At 49.1% G+C, this 13789-nt stretch overlaps 1 protein-coding gene across 1 annotated transcript in view; it reads right to left on the bottom strand.

Moving 5' to 3' along the window:
- LOC122383169 overlaps positions 1 to 13789 on the bottom strand; it is a 164754-nt gene that overhangs the window by 132241 nt on the left and 18724 nt on the right. Inside the window, exons 3-6 of the mRNA XM_043369339.1 lie at positions 13586 to 13735; positions 8618 to 8822; positions 7992 to 8137; positions 6869 to 7111 (exon numbers count right to left, since the gene is read on the bottom strand). Coding sequence (XP_043225274.1) covers positions 6869 to 7111; positions 7992 to 8137; positions 8618 to 8822; positions 13586 to 13592 — 601 coding nt within the window. The 5' untranslated portion in view covers positions 13593 to 13735. The remainder of the gene's footprint in view (positions 1 to 6868; positions 7112 to 7991; positions 8138 to 8617; positions 8823 to 13585; positions 13736 to 13789) is intronic.

The following is a 13789-nucleotide window of genomic DNA, read 5'->3' as shown; positions in this document are numbered from 1 at the left end:
AACCAGCCGATTTTCAAAATTCAAACGGCATTCGATTTGGCTCAACGAGATCTACATTTCAAAAAAAAAAATGTCAATAGGGGGGTAGAGGGGGGTAAAAACGGGCAAATTGCAGATACATTTTAGACTGTTTATCACGGCCAGGTTTCTGAACCAATCTTAACGCAACTTTTGCCGATCGATAGAGAATCAACCAGGAATTCACATGGATCCTAAGAATATGCATTTTCAAAAATCATAGGCGGATACAGATCATTGAAATTGGGGGTACACAAAAAGCATAGTAAATAAGGTTTTTGTTGGTACTGTTTCTAAAAAGGGTGGCAATGGTCTTGTTATGTTACAATTTTCTTATGAGAGAACGACTAAAATTGTATTGGTCATGCATAGGCGGTGTCAGGGCACCTATGTTGGGAGGTAAAAAATAACCCCCCTTTTTGGACGCCTGGATCCGCCTATTATAGCAAAAACGTGTCAAAAGAGGATGCACAATAACTTTGTATATGTTATCACATGATACCTTTCATTCACTGTTCGTAAAACTGGTGCAGCATCGTGATCTTCGCCCAAATGACTCGCTTCACGAATAGGACCCCCAATTCCCAGTGCTCTGGAGCCGCCCCTGGTAAAGTTATGAACTTGAAATTTTCAGGGAATGTGCCCAATTTAGTTTTAGGAAAAGTCAGAAAATTTCAGCATCGTAGCTTCAGCGGTTTCGGAGATATTCCCGAAAAACCTGAGGGGTGGATAAAAACACCCCCCCTGCCACTAATAGGGTTAAACGCCCCCACTTTTTTCGCCGGGCCATAGCATAAAAACGGCGCGCCGCAGGCGCGCCAAATTTTGGGTACCTGTAGGGAATTGATTGAAGTTTATTGTGACAAAGTTTCAAAAAATTCGGTCGGAAATTTTTTGAGATATCGAGGTTTAAGTGACGTCATGATTTCTGAGTTTTCGACCAAAAACGGCATATGTTCAAAAAATCATATAAAATCACAGAATAGACATACAGACATGCCGTAAACGCCATTAGACTGCCAATACCATGATCAATCAAATGGCTATCTTCAATTATTGATTATCGTTCCGCATTTTCCAAAATCTTGAACTGAATCTTGGCAATTATTCGTGACTATGATACATGAATTTCTTAAATTGAACTTTTTGAGCCAAACACGTACACATATGATAAAATGAATGTCACCATCGTGTTCTACGCCCCAAATTATCTATAAAACATGTGTCACAGGCTGCGAATATCAGTTTTGATTTTCGGGGATATGTGCCTACTTGGTTGACCTGACCTTGACCCTGACCTATGCTTAACTGACCCCTATATGGAGCTGACACTCTTGTAGGCCTTATAAGATGGATTGTGCACCGTTTTGACAGAGTTTATGGCGACAGGCGCCCATTGCGAAGTCCTGAAGTCCATGCTACTGAAAGCCCGATTAAGGTGTTTGACCTGACCTTGACCCGACCTGTGACCTCAAAATTCAACTTTAAAATACTCATCTGAAGCGTCTCGTCGCGCTCTTTCGTTTGCCACCTCGTGCGTTTCGCTGCGCCTATTGGTTCTCGAGTTATCGGCTGGGGGCGTTTAACGCCCCCCCCCCCAGCAAACGGTGGGTGGCGAAATACCCCAGCAACTGCCGGGTTAAAGGCACCTTAAAATGAATTACGTCTTTTTACCTTCTCAGGACCTTCCCGATGATGTACTTGCGCTTTTTACTAAGAAAGGTCAATTTTTTAATTCAAAATAACGAAAAAAAACGGTGGGTTATCTGATAATATAATTGTCATAGATCGATTCAGCTTAACCCTCGCCGGCACAGGCCATTTTGAGTCCTTCGACGGCACAAGGGGGGGGGGGGTTGGTACGACCCCCCCCCCCCTCGCGTTTGGCCCCTGATCGAGCTAGAGCTTCGCGGAAAAAAACGAGCGTGTTGCCCGTCACGAGACGAAGCCGATGATACCCAATTTTAAGGTCCTAGGTCATCGGGTGACCTTCCAGGTCAGGTCAATGACCCGAAAACCGGGAAAATCGGATCTGTTAGAAAGTCGTAAAGTGTGGCTGCTGTGTGGTTTTCCGGGGTGCTGATCACGAATATCGTGTTAGTTTTGATCAGAGATGATGTCTTTAAGCATTTAGACCAGGTCGGGTCAGGTCAGGTCAGGTCAACCGGTAGGGGTTGTGACGGGTATTCGTAATACGTGTCAACCGCCTCGGACAGCTTCGTAACATGTTACGAAGGCACCAAAACTACTTCGTAAATGTTCAAATGGTTGCTAAGTTCGAATTCAGCTCCAAAAACTAGCCTAGAAACATGTAAAACTCGAAAAAGTGAACCGAGGTCACCCAAGGTCACCAAAGGTCAATGACCTGACTGACCCTCAGGTGACCTTGACACCCACCCTAATGCATGGGAGCAACATCAAATCACATGTTTGAACGTTTGAAACCACGAAAAGCTTGCAAACGCGCGGCTAATGCGAGCCGACATGCGCCGAATCGCGATTTCGGCCAAACATGGTCACAGAAAAGAGGTCACAGCACAGGTCAAAGGTCATTGGGGTCAGGGTCATGAAACTTTCAGGGTAGGTGTAAAATTGATCAATGCGAGGGTACTGAAATTTTCGTCGCGATCGGCCGCTGTTTACGCGAGTTATTCGCGAAAAACCTTAGGGGGGGTTGCATCAACCCCCCCCCCCTGTGCCGGCGAGGGTTAAAATTCTGCATCGATTGGTATCAAAATATCAAAATCGATATAATGGCGCTTACGCTTCTCTTCCTTTTCACGGCAGCATGTAGCAGAAAGTGAAAACCGTGACCTTTCGTGACCTGACCTTGACCCGTGCTTAGTATGACCCCTATACGCACATGTTATCTTCACTAGGCCTTTGAGGTCATTTTTGGTGAGTTTCGAGCAGGAGCTATCAAATCCGCTGTCCGTTAGCCTCATCATGCAAAACCCCAGAATTTGACCTTTGACCTGGCCTTGACCCGAAAGTTGACCTCAATATTAAAATCTTAACCCTCGCCGGCACAGGGGGGTGTTGATGCAACCCTCTCCCCCTAATTTTTTCGCAAATAACTCGCGTAAAAAGCGGCCGATCGCGACGAAACTTTTAGTACCCTCGCATTTATCAATTTTACACCTACCCTTAAAAATTCATGACCCTGACCAAAATGACCTTTGACCTGTGACCTATTTTCTGAGACCATGTTTGGCCGGAATCGCGATTCGGCGTATGTCGGCTCGCATTAGCCGCGCGTTTGCAAGCTTTTCGTGGTTTCAAACGTTCAAACATGTGATTTGATGTTACTCCCATGCATTAGGGTGGATGTCGAGGTCACCTGAAGGTCAGGTCAGGTCATTGACCTTTGGTGACCTCGGTTCACTTTTTCGAGTTTTACATGTTTCTAGGCTAGTTTTTGGAGCTGAATTAGAATTTAGCAACCATTTGAACATTTACGAAGTAGTTTTGGTGCCTTCGTAACATGTTACGAAGCTGTCAGAGGCGGCTGACATGTACTACGAATACCCGTCACGACCCCTACCGGTTGACCTGACCTGACCTGACCCGACCTGGTCTAAATGCTTAAAGGCATCATCTGTGATCAAAACTAACACGATATTCGTGATCAGCGCCCCGGAAAACCCCATAGCAGCCACACTTTACGACTTTCTAACAGGTCCCGATTTTCCCGACTTTTGGGTCATTAACCTGACCTGGAAGGTCACCCGATGACCTAGGACCTCAAAATTGGGTATCATCGCCATCCTCTCGTGACGGGCAACACGCTCGTTTTTTTCCGCGAAGCTCTAGCTCGATCAGGGGCCAAACGCGAGGGGGGTCGTTCCACCCCCCCCCCCGCCATTTGTGCCGTCGAAGGACGCAAAATGGTCTGTGCCGGCGAGGGTTAACCCTCGCCCGTAAACGGCGATCTGCCACCTTCGCCCATGCAGGGGGGGGGGGGGGTTGGTGCGACCCCCCCTTGGCGTTTGAAAACGGAGCGTCGTAGAGCTTAGCGGAAAAGACCAACGGATTGCTCTCGCCGAGATCTCGCGATTGGTGGTATATTTTTTGGTCCTAGGTCAACATTTGACCTACTTTTGACCGGTCAAAGGTCAAATTTTCGGAAAAATACTTTTTTTCAACTTTCCGCGGCGATTGCGGCAAAACGGTGGGAGATATCGACTTGAAACCTTCACTATCGTGTTCCTTGATAAATTCTCTATCGTTTGGTATGTATTTCGTTTCCCTAGCTCTAAAAATGGCGCGTTGGGAGCGCCGGAAGTCGGCAAGGTCACAGTCGGCGGCAGAAATTCGAAAAATCAAAATTTAAATTTTTGAAATCTGATTGTATTTTTGGATTTGGGAGGTCCATTTGCTCCCTATAGAAGCTAATATTGCTGCATATTCCCATTGAGGTGACAAGAATTAGCAAAATAGTGGTTCGGGCGCTTTTCAAAAATAGTACCGGACGCTGTTCCTCTTGTGACGTCATAGCTCCGTGACCTGACCTGACCCGGTCAAGTTTCTTATACCATATGATAGCCAGGGGCGGATCCAGGAAAACTCCAAGGGGAGGGTCATGAATCGAAGTGGTGCCCCTACCTATACCCAAAATTAAAAACTCAACGGATTTCGTCCACTTCATTTTGGTGGTGCCCCCATTTTCAGTTTTTTTTTTCTTTTTTAGTCAGTATCTTAACTCTTAGCCATAACCACATTTACCAATTGTAAGCAAGTATATATGAATGTGCTATGTGTATATGTATATGTTGTGGACGCTGAGTAGTGAGTACTTACCAGGAACGTTATCAGGTAAGCAAATCGTTGTCAGTCCGACGAACTTGACACTGGCGTCTAAAGGGTCTGTCCTTGACACTTCAGGCTTGTCAGGGGCACCAAAGTCCTTCCAGGGACACCACAAACCTGTCAGGGGCACCTATGGCCTTGTAGGGGCGCCACAGGCCCGCCAGGAAGCAGGGGCGCCACAGGCCCGCCAGGAAGCAGGGGCACCACAGGCCTAGCAAGGACACTACAGGCCTGTCAGGGGCACAACGGGCCTGTTGGGCCCATGAGCACCCCTAGGGGCAGGGGCACCACAGTCCTTCCAGGGGCACCGCAGGCCTGTGAGGGGCACCAGCGGCCTAGCAGGGGCACCACTGGTCTATCAGGGGCACCACGAGCCTGTCATAGCCAGGCATCTCAGGCTTGTCAAGGCCCAGGGGCACCACAGGTCTGTGAGGGGCACCAGCGACCTAGCAGGGGCACCAGTCAACACAGGTCTGCCAGGGGCGCCACAGACCTGCCAGGGGCACCACAGACCTGCCAGGGTCACCAGAGGGCTGCCAGGGGCACCACCGGCCTTGCAGGGGCACCTTGGGCCTGTCAGGGGCACCACGGGCCTGCCGAGGGGCACTTCAGACTTTTCAGGGGCACCAGTCCTCTCCGGGCGCAGGGGCACCAGAGGCCTGCCAGGGGCACCAGCGGCCTAGCAAGGGCACCAGAGGCCTACCAGGGGCACCACAGGCCTAACAAGGGCACCACGGGCCTGTCAGGGGCACCTCAGGCTTGTCAGGGCCCAGGGACACCACAGTCCTTCCAAGGGCACCGCAAGCCTGTCAGGGGCACCAGATGCCTGCCAGGGGCACCACAGGCCTAGCAAGGGCACCACTGGCCTGTCAGGGGCACCTCAGGCTTGTCAGGGCCCAGGGGCACCACAGTCCTTCCAGGGGCATTACAAGCCTGTCAGGGGCACCAGAGGCCTAGCAAGGGCACCACAGGCCTGCCATGGACACCACAGGCCTGCCAGGGGCACCACCGGCCTTGCAGGGGCGCCTCAGGCCTGTCAGGGGCACCACGTGCCTGCCGGGGACACTTCAGGCTTGTCAGGGGCGTTACAGTCCTGTCAGGGCCCAGGGGCACCAGGCCCGTGGTGTCCCTGCTAGGCCTGTGGTGCCCCTGGCGGTCCTGTGGTGCCCCTGTCAGGACTGTGATACCCCTGATAGGCCGGTGGTGCCCCTGGCAGGTCTTTGGGCCCCCGGGCCTCAAGGGGGGGGCATGACCCATGTGACCCCCCCCCTTGGATCCGCCCCTGATGATAGCCAATACTTGCCCCAACATGCATGGGAAGTTTCATCACGATCCATCAACCGATGTCCGTACCACTGGCAGGAAACCTCGGGCGTGGGCACTCAGTTTGTGAAAATCCGGCCGGAGGCTGTTCCCTTTGTGACGTCATAACTCCGTGACCTGACATGACCCGGTCAAATTTTTTTTTATCAAAAGATGCGCAAGGTTTGCCCCATAAGGTACCCAAAATTTGGCGGCGCTGCGCGCCGCCGTTTTTGCACTATTTCCGAAAAGCCTCAGGGGGGGGGGTGCACCAACCCCCCCTACATGGGCGAGGGTTAAGAGTGGTTTGGGAAGGTCTCCTAGAGACCTTTCGAACGCCGCCTCGCGGGGCTCGATACGACCATTGAGATAACAGGGGGGATCGGATCCGAACCCCCCCCCCCCCAGGCTGTCGTGGGTACGGAAATAGCCCAGGCGGTGCCGGGCTATGATCATTTGTAGAGCATGTGTGTGTTCTACAAACGTCTTTCATGATTTTGACCAGAGTTACAGTAAATACGCTTTCCACATTGCTTTTTTTTTTTGCTGTGATGATTCCACGTCCGCTAAAACGCTGTTTTTGTGAGATGCTTGGCAATAAGTACATACTTTGCATATGGTAGCGGACCTGCTTAGCAGATATTTACCTACAACCTACATGCGTAGCTACAATCGCGATACTAAGCGCTATCCTCACCACACAACAGTGTAATTAAAAGTTCCACCAATCACATCTCACCGTAAACGTCTAGGCGCCGCAAGGAGGGCGGTAGCAGCCGCAGCCACCGTCCCGTCGAGTCAGGAGGCACAGAGACCGTGAGCTCCTCCAAGGATTGGAGGGACTCCAGCAGAGCCGTCAGCTGCTCCTCACTATGGCCCGGTGGAAAGATGAACTTCAAAGATGAACCGCAGGATTCGTCCTCCCTCAGTACTTTGATGTTGCCGGTATCCGACGGTATGTTCAGTTTATCATAAACGGCTCCTGCGGGTAAGACACCAGTAAGATGGGTCACAAATCACAACTCATACACAATGGGGAAAATGTTTCTTATATTTCGAAGTACGAAGACGAACTAAACAAACTATGTTTAATGTGACATTACACATCACAAGTTCGGACTTCTGATGTGCCGCCCCATGTAATGGCACACACATCCCATGATCGGTTGAGTACGTCATGTTCCATGCAGTAACTAAATAAATGCAAAAGGTACAGCTATATCAACCAGACACAAATGGTCATGCTGGATAGGTTCATTTATTTTCACAAGTCCGACACCAGTCACAAAACTGGTTTGTAGTATATATCTGCGTAAGCCCAATTCAGCACCAAAGACATGAACAATGACAGTACCTACGTGAACTCTATGTAGTTACGTCCCGGGTAACATTAATTAACATGAATATGGCAGTTCCAATCACACAACTGCACACTATATCTAGTACCTTACATATACACAGAGTTGCACAAAAAAAAAAACAGTGAAGACCACAATACGGTGAACATGTCCATAACATCAATTCATACCACACACCGCGTCAGAGCTCAAGCCATACCAATTACCTACCTAAATACGAGTGACGTCATCTTACTATACTGGCTAGTGGCTAGCCTATCATAGGAATCAGCTAGTGTTTGGTATTGTTCACACTCGAACAACCATTCACGCCACACATGAGGGTAGACACATCTACATATGAATTGCATCACTATGCTGTTTTATCTGTTGTGACGTCACATCAGCGTCATGTGCTCATCTCGACCCGTTGAGAGAGTGTGCGACAGCGGCTCCGAGAGGCCGGTGGCGCCGAGCCGTCTGTTGTGGGACTGATCAGAGGCGCTGGGTGGCGCCGTCACTAACCTGAGACCTGGAACCACAGTGTTCTCGTCGTGCCGTCATCTCTTTTCCCCAGGTCTCCCCGGACCAGGGCGTCCAGGACCGTCTGACTGAGCTCCTCCGTTGCGTGAAAAATCAGCCACTCCAGTCTCCGACAGGTAACCACCAGTCTGTGACAGCACAGGACACAGGCCAGTCAGCGACACCAGCCGGCCGACCGGCCGTCTGGAAGGGACGGGTCCGGTCTCCACAGGACCAGCTCAAGTCAGATCCGGTCCGGTCCCGGTGAGGGTTCGGCCCCGATGCGCCAGCTTATAGTTACAGTGCTATCTACTATTGGTCTGTATGCTCGTTAGCATGACAATACATACCAAGGCTCTAAGCACAATGCATTGTAACAGTGTACACATGCAGACAATACGTGGTGGCATTCATTGGTCCCGTCTAGCTAGAACTGGTCTGAGTATTGTGTGGGTCTGGTCTGGGTCTGGTCTGGGTCTGGGTCTGGTCTTGGTCTGGTCTGGGTCTGGTCTGGGTCTGGTCTGGGTCTGGTCTGGGTCTGGTCTGGGTCTGGTCTAGGTCTAGTCTGGTCTGGGTCTGGTCTGGTCTGGGTCTGGTCTGAGTCTGGTCTGGATGTACAGCTGACTGACCTGCTGACCGCCGTGACCGGTATATCCGTACAGAGTACACTGCGCGTTCCCAGCCGCATTATACGCAGCTGGGAGCGGCCGTGGAGGGCGGCCAGTGAGGCGTCAGTGATTGCGCCGGACAGAGAGCCGCCAAGTGTGACGTCTTCCAGGCCGGTGAGGGCGGACAGCAGCCTCTGTAGGGCCCCGGCAGTGACACGCGGGCAGTCTGGGAAACACAGACACATCAGCCATGGTAGGTGAATGGCGTGGGAGCTGCTACGCTACTCGCTAGCACTCGTGCTGAGACATAGACAGGTATGGCACTGCATGCTGCATTCGAGCTGACTGTTAGGTAATATTGAGCAGTAAATAGTGATAATGAACACATTTAACCCGCGACCTGGTGGGGGGGCTATTTTTTGCCCCCCCCCCTCCAGACTTTTCGATATATCTCCAGAACCACTGCGCCGATCGTCACCAAACTTTCAGTACCCTCCCGGACATTAATTTTACACATTGTGACCAAAAATTGTTCCAAAGGCTATGATAGGTTGGCCGGAAATGACGTCAGAGTGACGTCATGTTCTGCCGTTTTCGACCCAAAAAAGGGTTTCGCGGGAAGAGCTGTCAGGCCTATAGCGTTGCAAATACAGAAAAATGATACAGACATAAAAGCTGTAGAATGGACAGGGCTACAAAATTGCTATCTCGGATTTTTGAAATTTTTGGATTTTGACCCCCAAAAATGAAAAAATAGATTTTTTGAATATAATAGCCAAAAAATCCTAAAAGTTTTTTGAATTTCGAAAAAACCGGAATATATGTGATAGTCCTTACCGCCTTCTATCTACATACCAAATTTGAGATCGATACCTCTTTTTTTTTGGCCAAGTTATAGCGAAAAAACTGTTCAAAATTGACGACGTCAAATTTTCAAACTCAATTTTCAGCAATTCTAGACCTCGTAGCGCAAAACAAAGACCACCATTAGACTCCCCGTGACGAGCTGCATCGAATCAATACCCATTTTATGCAAAAATATCAACTTTGAAATTTGACCTTTTTTGACCTGACCTTGACCTGACCTCCACCAGAAAGTGACCTAAACCGTACCTGATGGTCTTATAACCAACATTATTGAGTTGGAAATGACAAACTGACCATAAAACATGCATCGCATAACCTTAGTAAAGTTGGGTTCATGTGGTGACCCTTGGTGACCTTTGGTGACCTGACCTGTGACCTGACCTGGTATGACCAGTGACCTCTAACAGCAACATATCTACTAGGCAACTGACGCCCTATCGCTGATTCCCGACAAAATGCGTTGTCCTCGGTGTTATAGCGCATTCCCTAGAAGACCCGTGAACGGTGAAACATTTCATCTTTGACCTGACCTGTGACGTCATCGGTGACCCCGAGGTCAATAAAATTTGGTTTCCCTCGACAAATTTGACAGGCCTTTCGAACGCCGTTTGAATTTTTCGGATCCGTCCAGTAGTTTCGGAGATACGAGGGGGGCAAAAAATAGCCCCCCCCCACCAGGTCGCGTTATAAACAGACCCCACCAGGGCGCGGGTTAATATTATTTGTATGTAGGTATATTTGTGTATATGTAAGTACGTATGCATGTATGTATGTACAGTTTATGTATATATCTACAAAGAAGTAGCTATACACGCATGCATGTATACCTATATGTATATGCATTCTGTGTACAAGTAATGATGCCTATGCCTACTAATGAAGAACTGCCAAGCAGAAAATGAAACAACACACCCACATAACTGGTGATTGGTGATTGGTTATGCATTTATATGGAGCACTCACCACAGGTCGCCAACACCATGTTGGCGACAACACTTCCACACACACCACGGAAATGAATATCGACGTATCCGGCATATCCGTCATTTACATATATAACATGGAGGAGAGAATATTCCTTCCAATAACAATAGGAGAGTACTCCTTCCTCCATGTATATAATATACCAAATATACCAGCAAAAAGTATCTGACATGACTATTAGGGGAAGTTGGGGGAACGCCGAATACTTTTTTCTGACGCCCGTAGCACGCAAGGTAGACAACATAAGCTATTCTTGTTGGCGTCATTCGAGAGGCCAGTCTTTTGCCTTTCAAACATACCAGGCGCATTTGATGAATTCGCATACCGTTAAGCGCACAAACTAAAAATATCAAAGAAGTGACTTTTTCGGCGTTGCCCCGGACTGCGGGGAAAGCCGAAAATGGGAGAAATAGTCTACGGCCTACGGGGAATGCCGACATTGATGTTTTGCCACTTCATCTTAAACTTTATCCAGAATTTATCAAAGCTGACACGCGTTTTAACCCTCGCCCGTAAACGGCGATCTGCCACCTTCGCCCATGCAGGGGGGGGGGGGGTTGGTGCGACCCTCCCCCCCTTGGCGTTTGAAAACGGAGCGTCGTAGAGCTTAGCGGAAAAGACCAACGGATTTCTCTCGCCGAGATCTCGCGATTGGTGGTATATTTTTTGGTCCTAGGTCAACATTTGACCTACTTTTGACCGGTCAAAGGTCAAATTTTCGGAAAAATACTTTTTTCAACTTTCGGCAGCGATTGTGGCAAAACGGTGGGAGATATCGACTTGAAACATTCACTATCGTGTTCCTTGATCAATTCTCTATCGTTTGGTATGTATTTCGTTTCCCTAGCTCTAAAAATGGCGCGTTGGGAGCGCCGGAAGTCGGCAAGGTCACAGTCGGCGGCAGAAATTCGAAAAATCAAAATTTAAATTTTTGAAATCTGATTGTATTTTTAGATTTGGGAGGTCCATTTGCTCCCTATATAAGCTAATATTGCTGCATATTCCCATTGAGGTGACAAGAATTAGCAAAATAGTGGTTCGGGCGCTTTTCAAAAATAGTACCGGACGCTGTTCCTCTTGTGACGTCATAGCTCCGTGACCTGACCTGACCCGGTCAAGTTTCTTATACCATATGATAGCCAATACTTGCCCCAACATGCATGGGAAGTTTCATCACGATCCATCAACCGATGTCCGTACCATCGGCAGGAAACCTCGGGCGTTGGCACTCACTTTGTGAAAATCCGGCCGGAGGCTGTTCCCTTTGTGACGTCATAACTCCGTGACCTGACATGACCCGGTCAATTTTTTTTATCAAAAGATGCGCAAGGTTTGCCCCATAAGGTACCCAAAATTTGGCGGCGCTGCGCGCCGCCGTTTTTGCACTATTTCCGAAAAGCCTCAGGGGGGGGGTTGCACCAACCCCCCTACATGGGCGAGGGTTAAGAGCTTGAGGACGCTTGGTGCACACTGGAAGCTATAATTGTGTGATATAATAAGAAAATGCCAGGTAAATAATTCTTTATAGGTAACAGGCCGTTGTGTCGGTTGAAAGTGTAATTTGTGTGACTAAAAATTCGCGTTGCTATTCTACAGCAGTTAAGTCCACGTAGCGTGCTGTAACGTGCGTAATTGCACGTTTTCGGCATTACCCCAGCCAGCCATCCTTTCATTTGCAGGCCCATAACTTTTCAACGTGCCGTATAAATTTCAAATAGGCAGCACACTTATGCAAAGACATGCTGAAGATTACTTGACCGAATTGGCCAGACAAACGGTAGCATAATGAGTAAGAAATGCAGCTTCAAAGGCGCATGTAGCACAAGGAACGCGTACCTTGAAAAGGCTTTTGGCGCCCTCACAGCCGAAGTATTCCGAATGACGACTCGTAACAAACATGCGATAATTGTAGTCACTTAACCCTATTCCTGGCGGGGGGGGGCCTCAGGAGCCCCCCCCCTGAGGTTTTTTGGTTATATCTCCCAAACGCGTTGAGCTAGGAAGCTCAAATTTTCTGACTTTTCCTAAAAGGCTTCTACGCAACATGTCTGAAAATTTTGAGTTGATCTGACCTCAGGTCAGGTCACCAGAGGCGGTTTGGTGACGCTACCTCAGAAAAGTTTGCAATCACGCCTGAGCTAGAGTTTTTGACCGATCAATTTCTTCTCTTCAGGGTTTAGTTAGGGTACCAGTATGTGCAATTTGTATATCTCGGAATTTTGATATCGGTGACCTAAGGTCAGGTCAATTTCGCGACCTCCCCATTATAAGTCAATGGGGGAAAAATCAACTCCCTGTTTTTACCACTAAAACGGGTCGGAATGGCCCCATATACCATACATGACTTCATATACGATCAACCTTCACTACCTTGAGGTCTGTTTTGCTGTTGGGCAGCTGTGAGGTCATGTGACGTCATCAAAGGTCACCAAAGGTTTTTGGCCAATAACTCCGTACAGGAACAAGATACAGACGCGTGGATGGTCTCATTGTGTTCAGCTCGTCAAGACGCATCGAATGATATACATGATGACCTCGAGGTCACGTGACCTGAGGTCAACCTTTGACCTTGACCTTTCGAGGTCAACATATATATCATTCGATGCGGATTGACGAGAGGATCACGATGATGCCCTTAGTTTGTTCCTATCTTGACTAATTCGAAAGTTATTCGAGAAAAACTCTCTCCATATCTAGTGCCGCCATTTTGACTTTTTCGACCCCTGTGACGTCATCTTTGACCTGACCTAAAAATGACCTAAGTAAAAATTGTAGATCTTGGCCGTGCGTATCCGATGCCGTTTACCGCTTGTCGCTAGCTTGCTTCGTTCTCGAGATCTCAGGGGGGGGCCGAATCGCCCCCCCCCCCGCCAGTTTCTTGTCCCGGCGGAGCCCGCCAGGAATAGGGTTAAGCTTCAGAGCATCATTGACAGGTGGCATCCATGTCTTACGGTTTTCGAAATATCTCGAATTTCGGCTTTGCCCCAACTCCGGCATTGCCCCAACTTCCCCTACTCTGATCACAGTCCCTGTTTCACCTCTCCCCGAACGGTGTTACCGTGCTCAGTTGGGTATATGGTGTTCGTCAGTATACCAAACCACTCATACCGATAACCTGTCCGTGCCACCGCCACTCACTGTACATGGTCAGCCCGGTAACCCGTGGTCCCAGCTCCTTGGCTAGCTGGTTGATGACGTCATCTCCCGCCTGTAGTATGACGACATCCAGCCCATGGTCGAGCTGTCTACTCTCCGGCACAGTCACCGGCTTCCCCGTCTCCCCCGGTCCTATCGGAGAGAGAGCTGTGTCAGCTGACTGCAGTCGGACGGAGCTGCCGCCGG

The sequence above is a fragment of the Amphibalanus amphitrite genome, unplaced genomic scaffold (genome assembly GCF_019059575.1).
Source record: "Amphibalanus amphitrite isolate SeventyFive unplaced genomic scaffold, NRLGWU_Aamphi_draft 000157F_arrow, whole genome shotgun sequence".
Lineage (NCBI taxonomy): Eukaryota > Metazoa > Arthropoda > Thecostraca > Balanomorpha > Balanidae > Amphibalanus > Amphibalanus amphitrite.
Note: the sequence above shows the minus strand (reverse complement) of the source record. Positions and strands in the feature narration are given on the sequence as shown.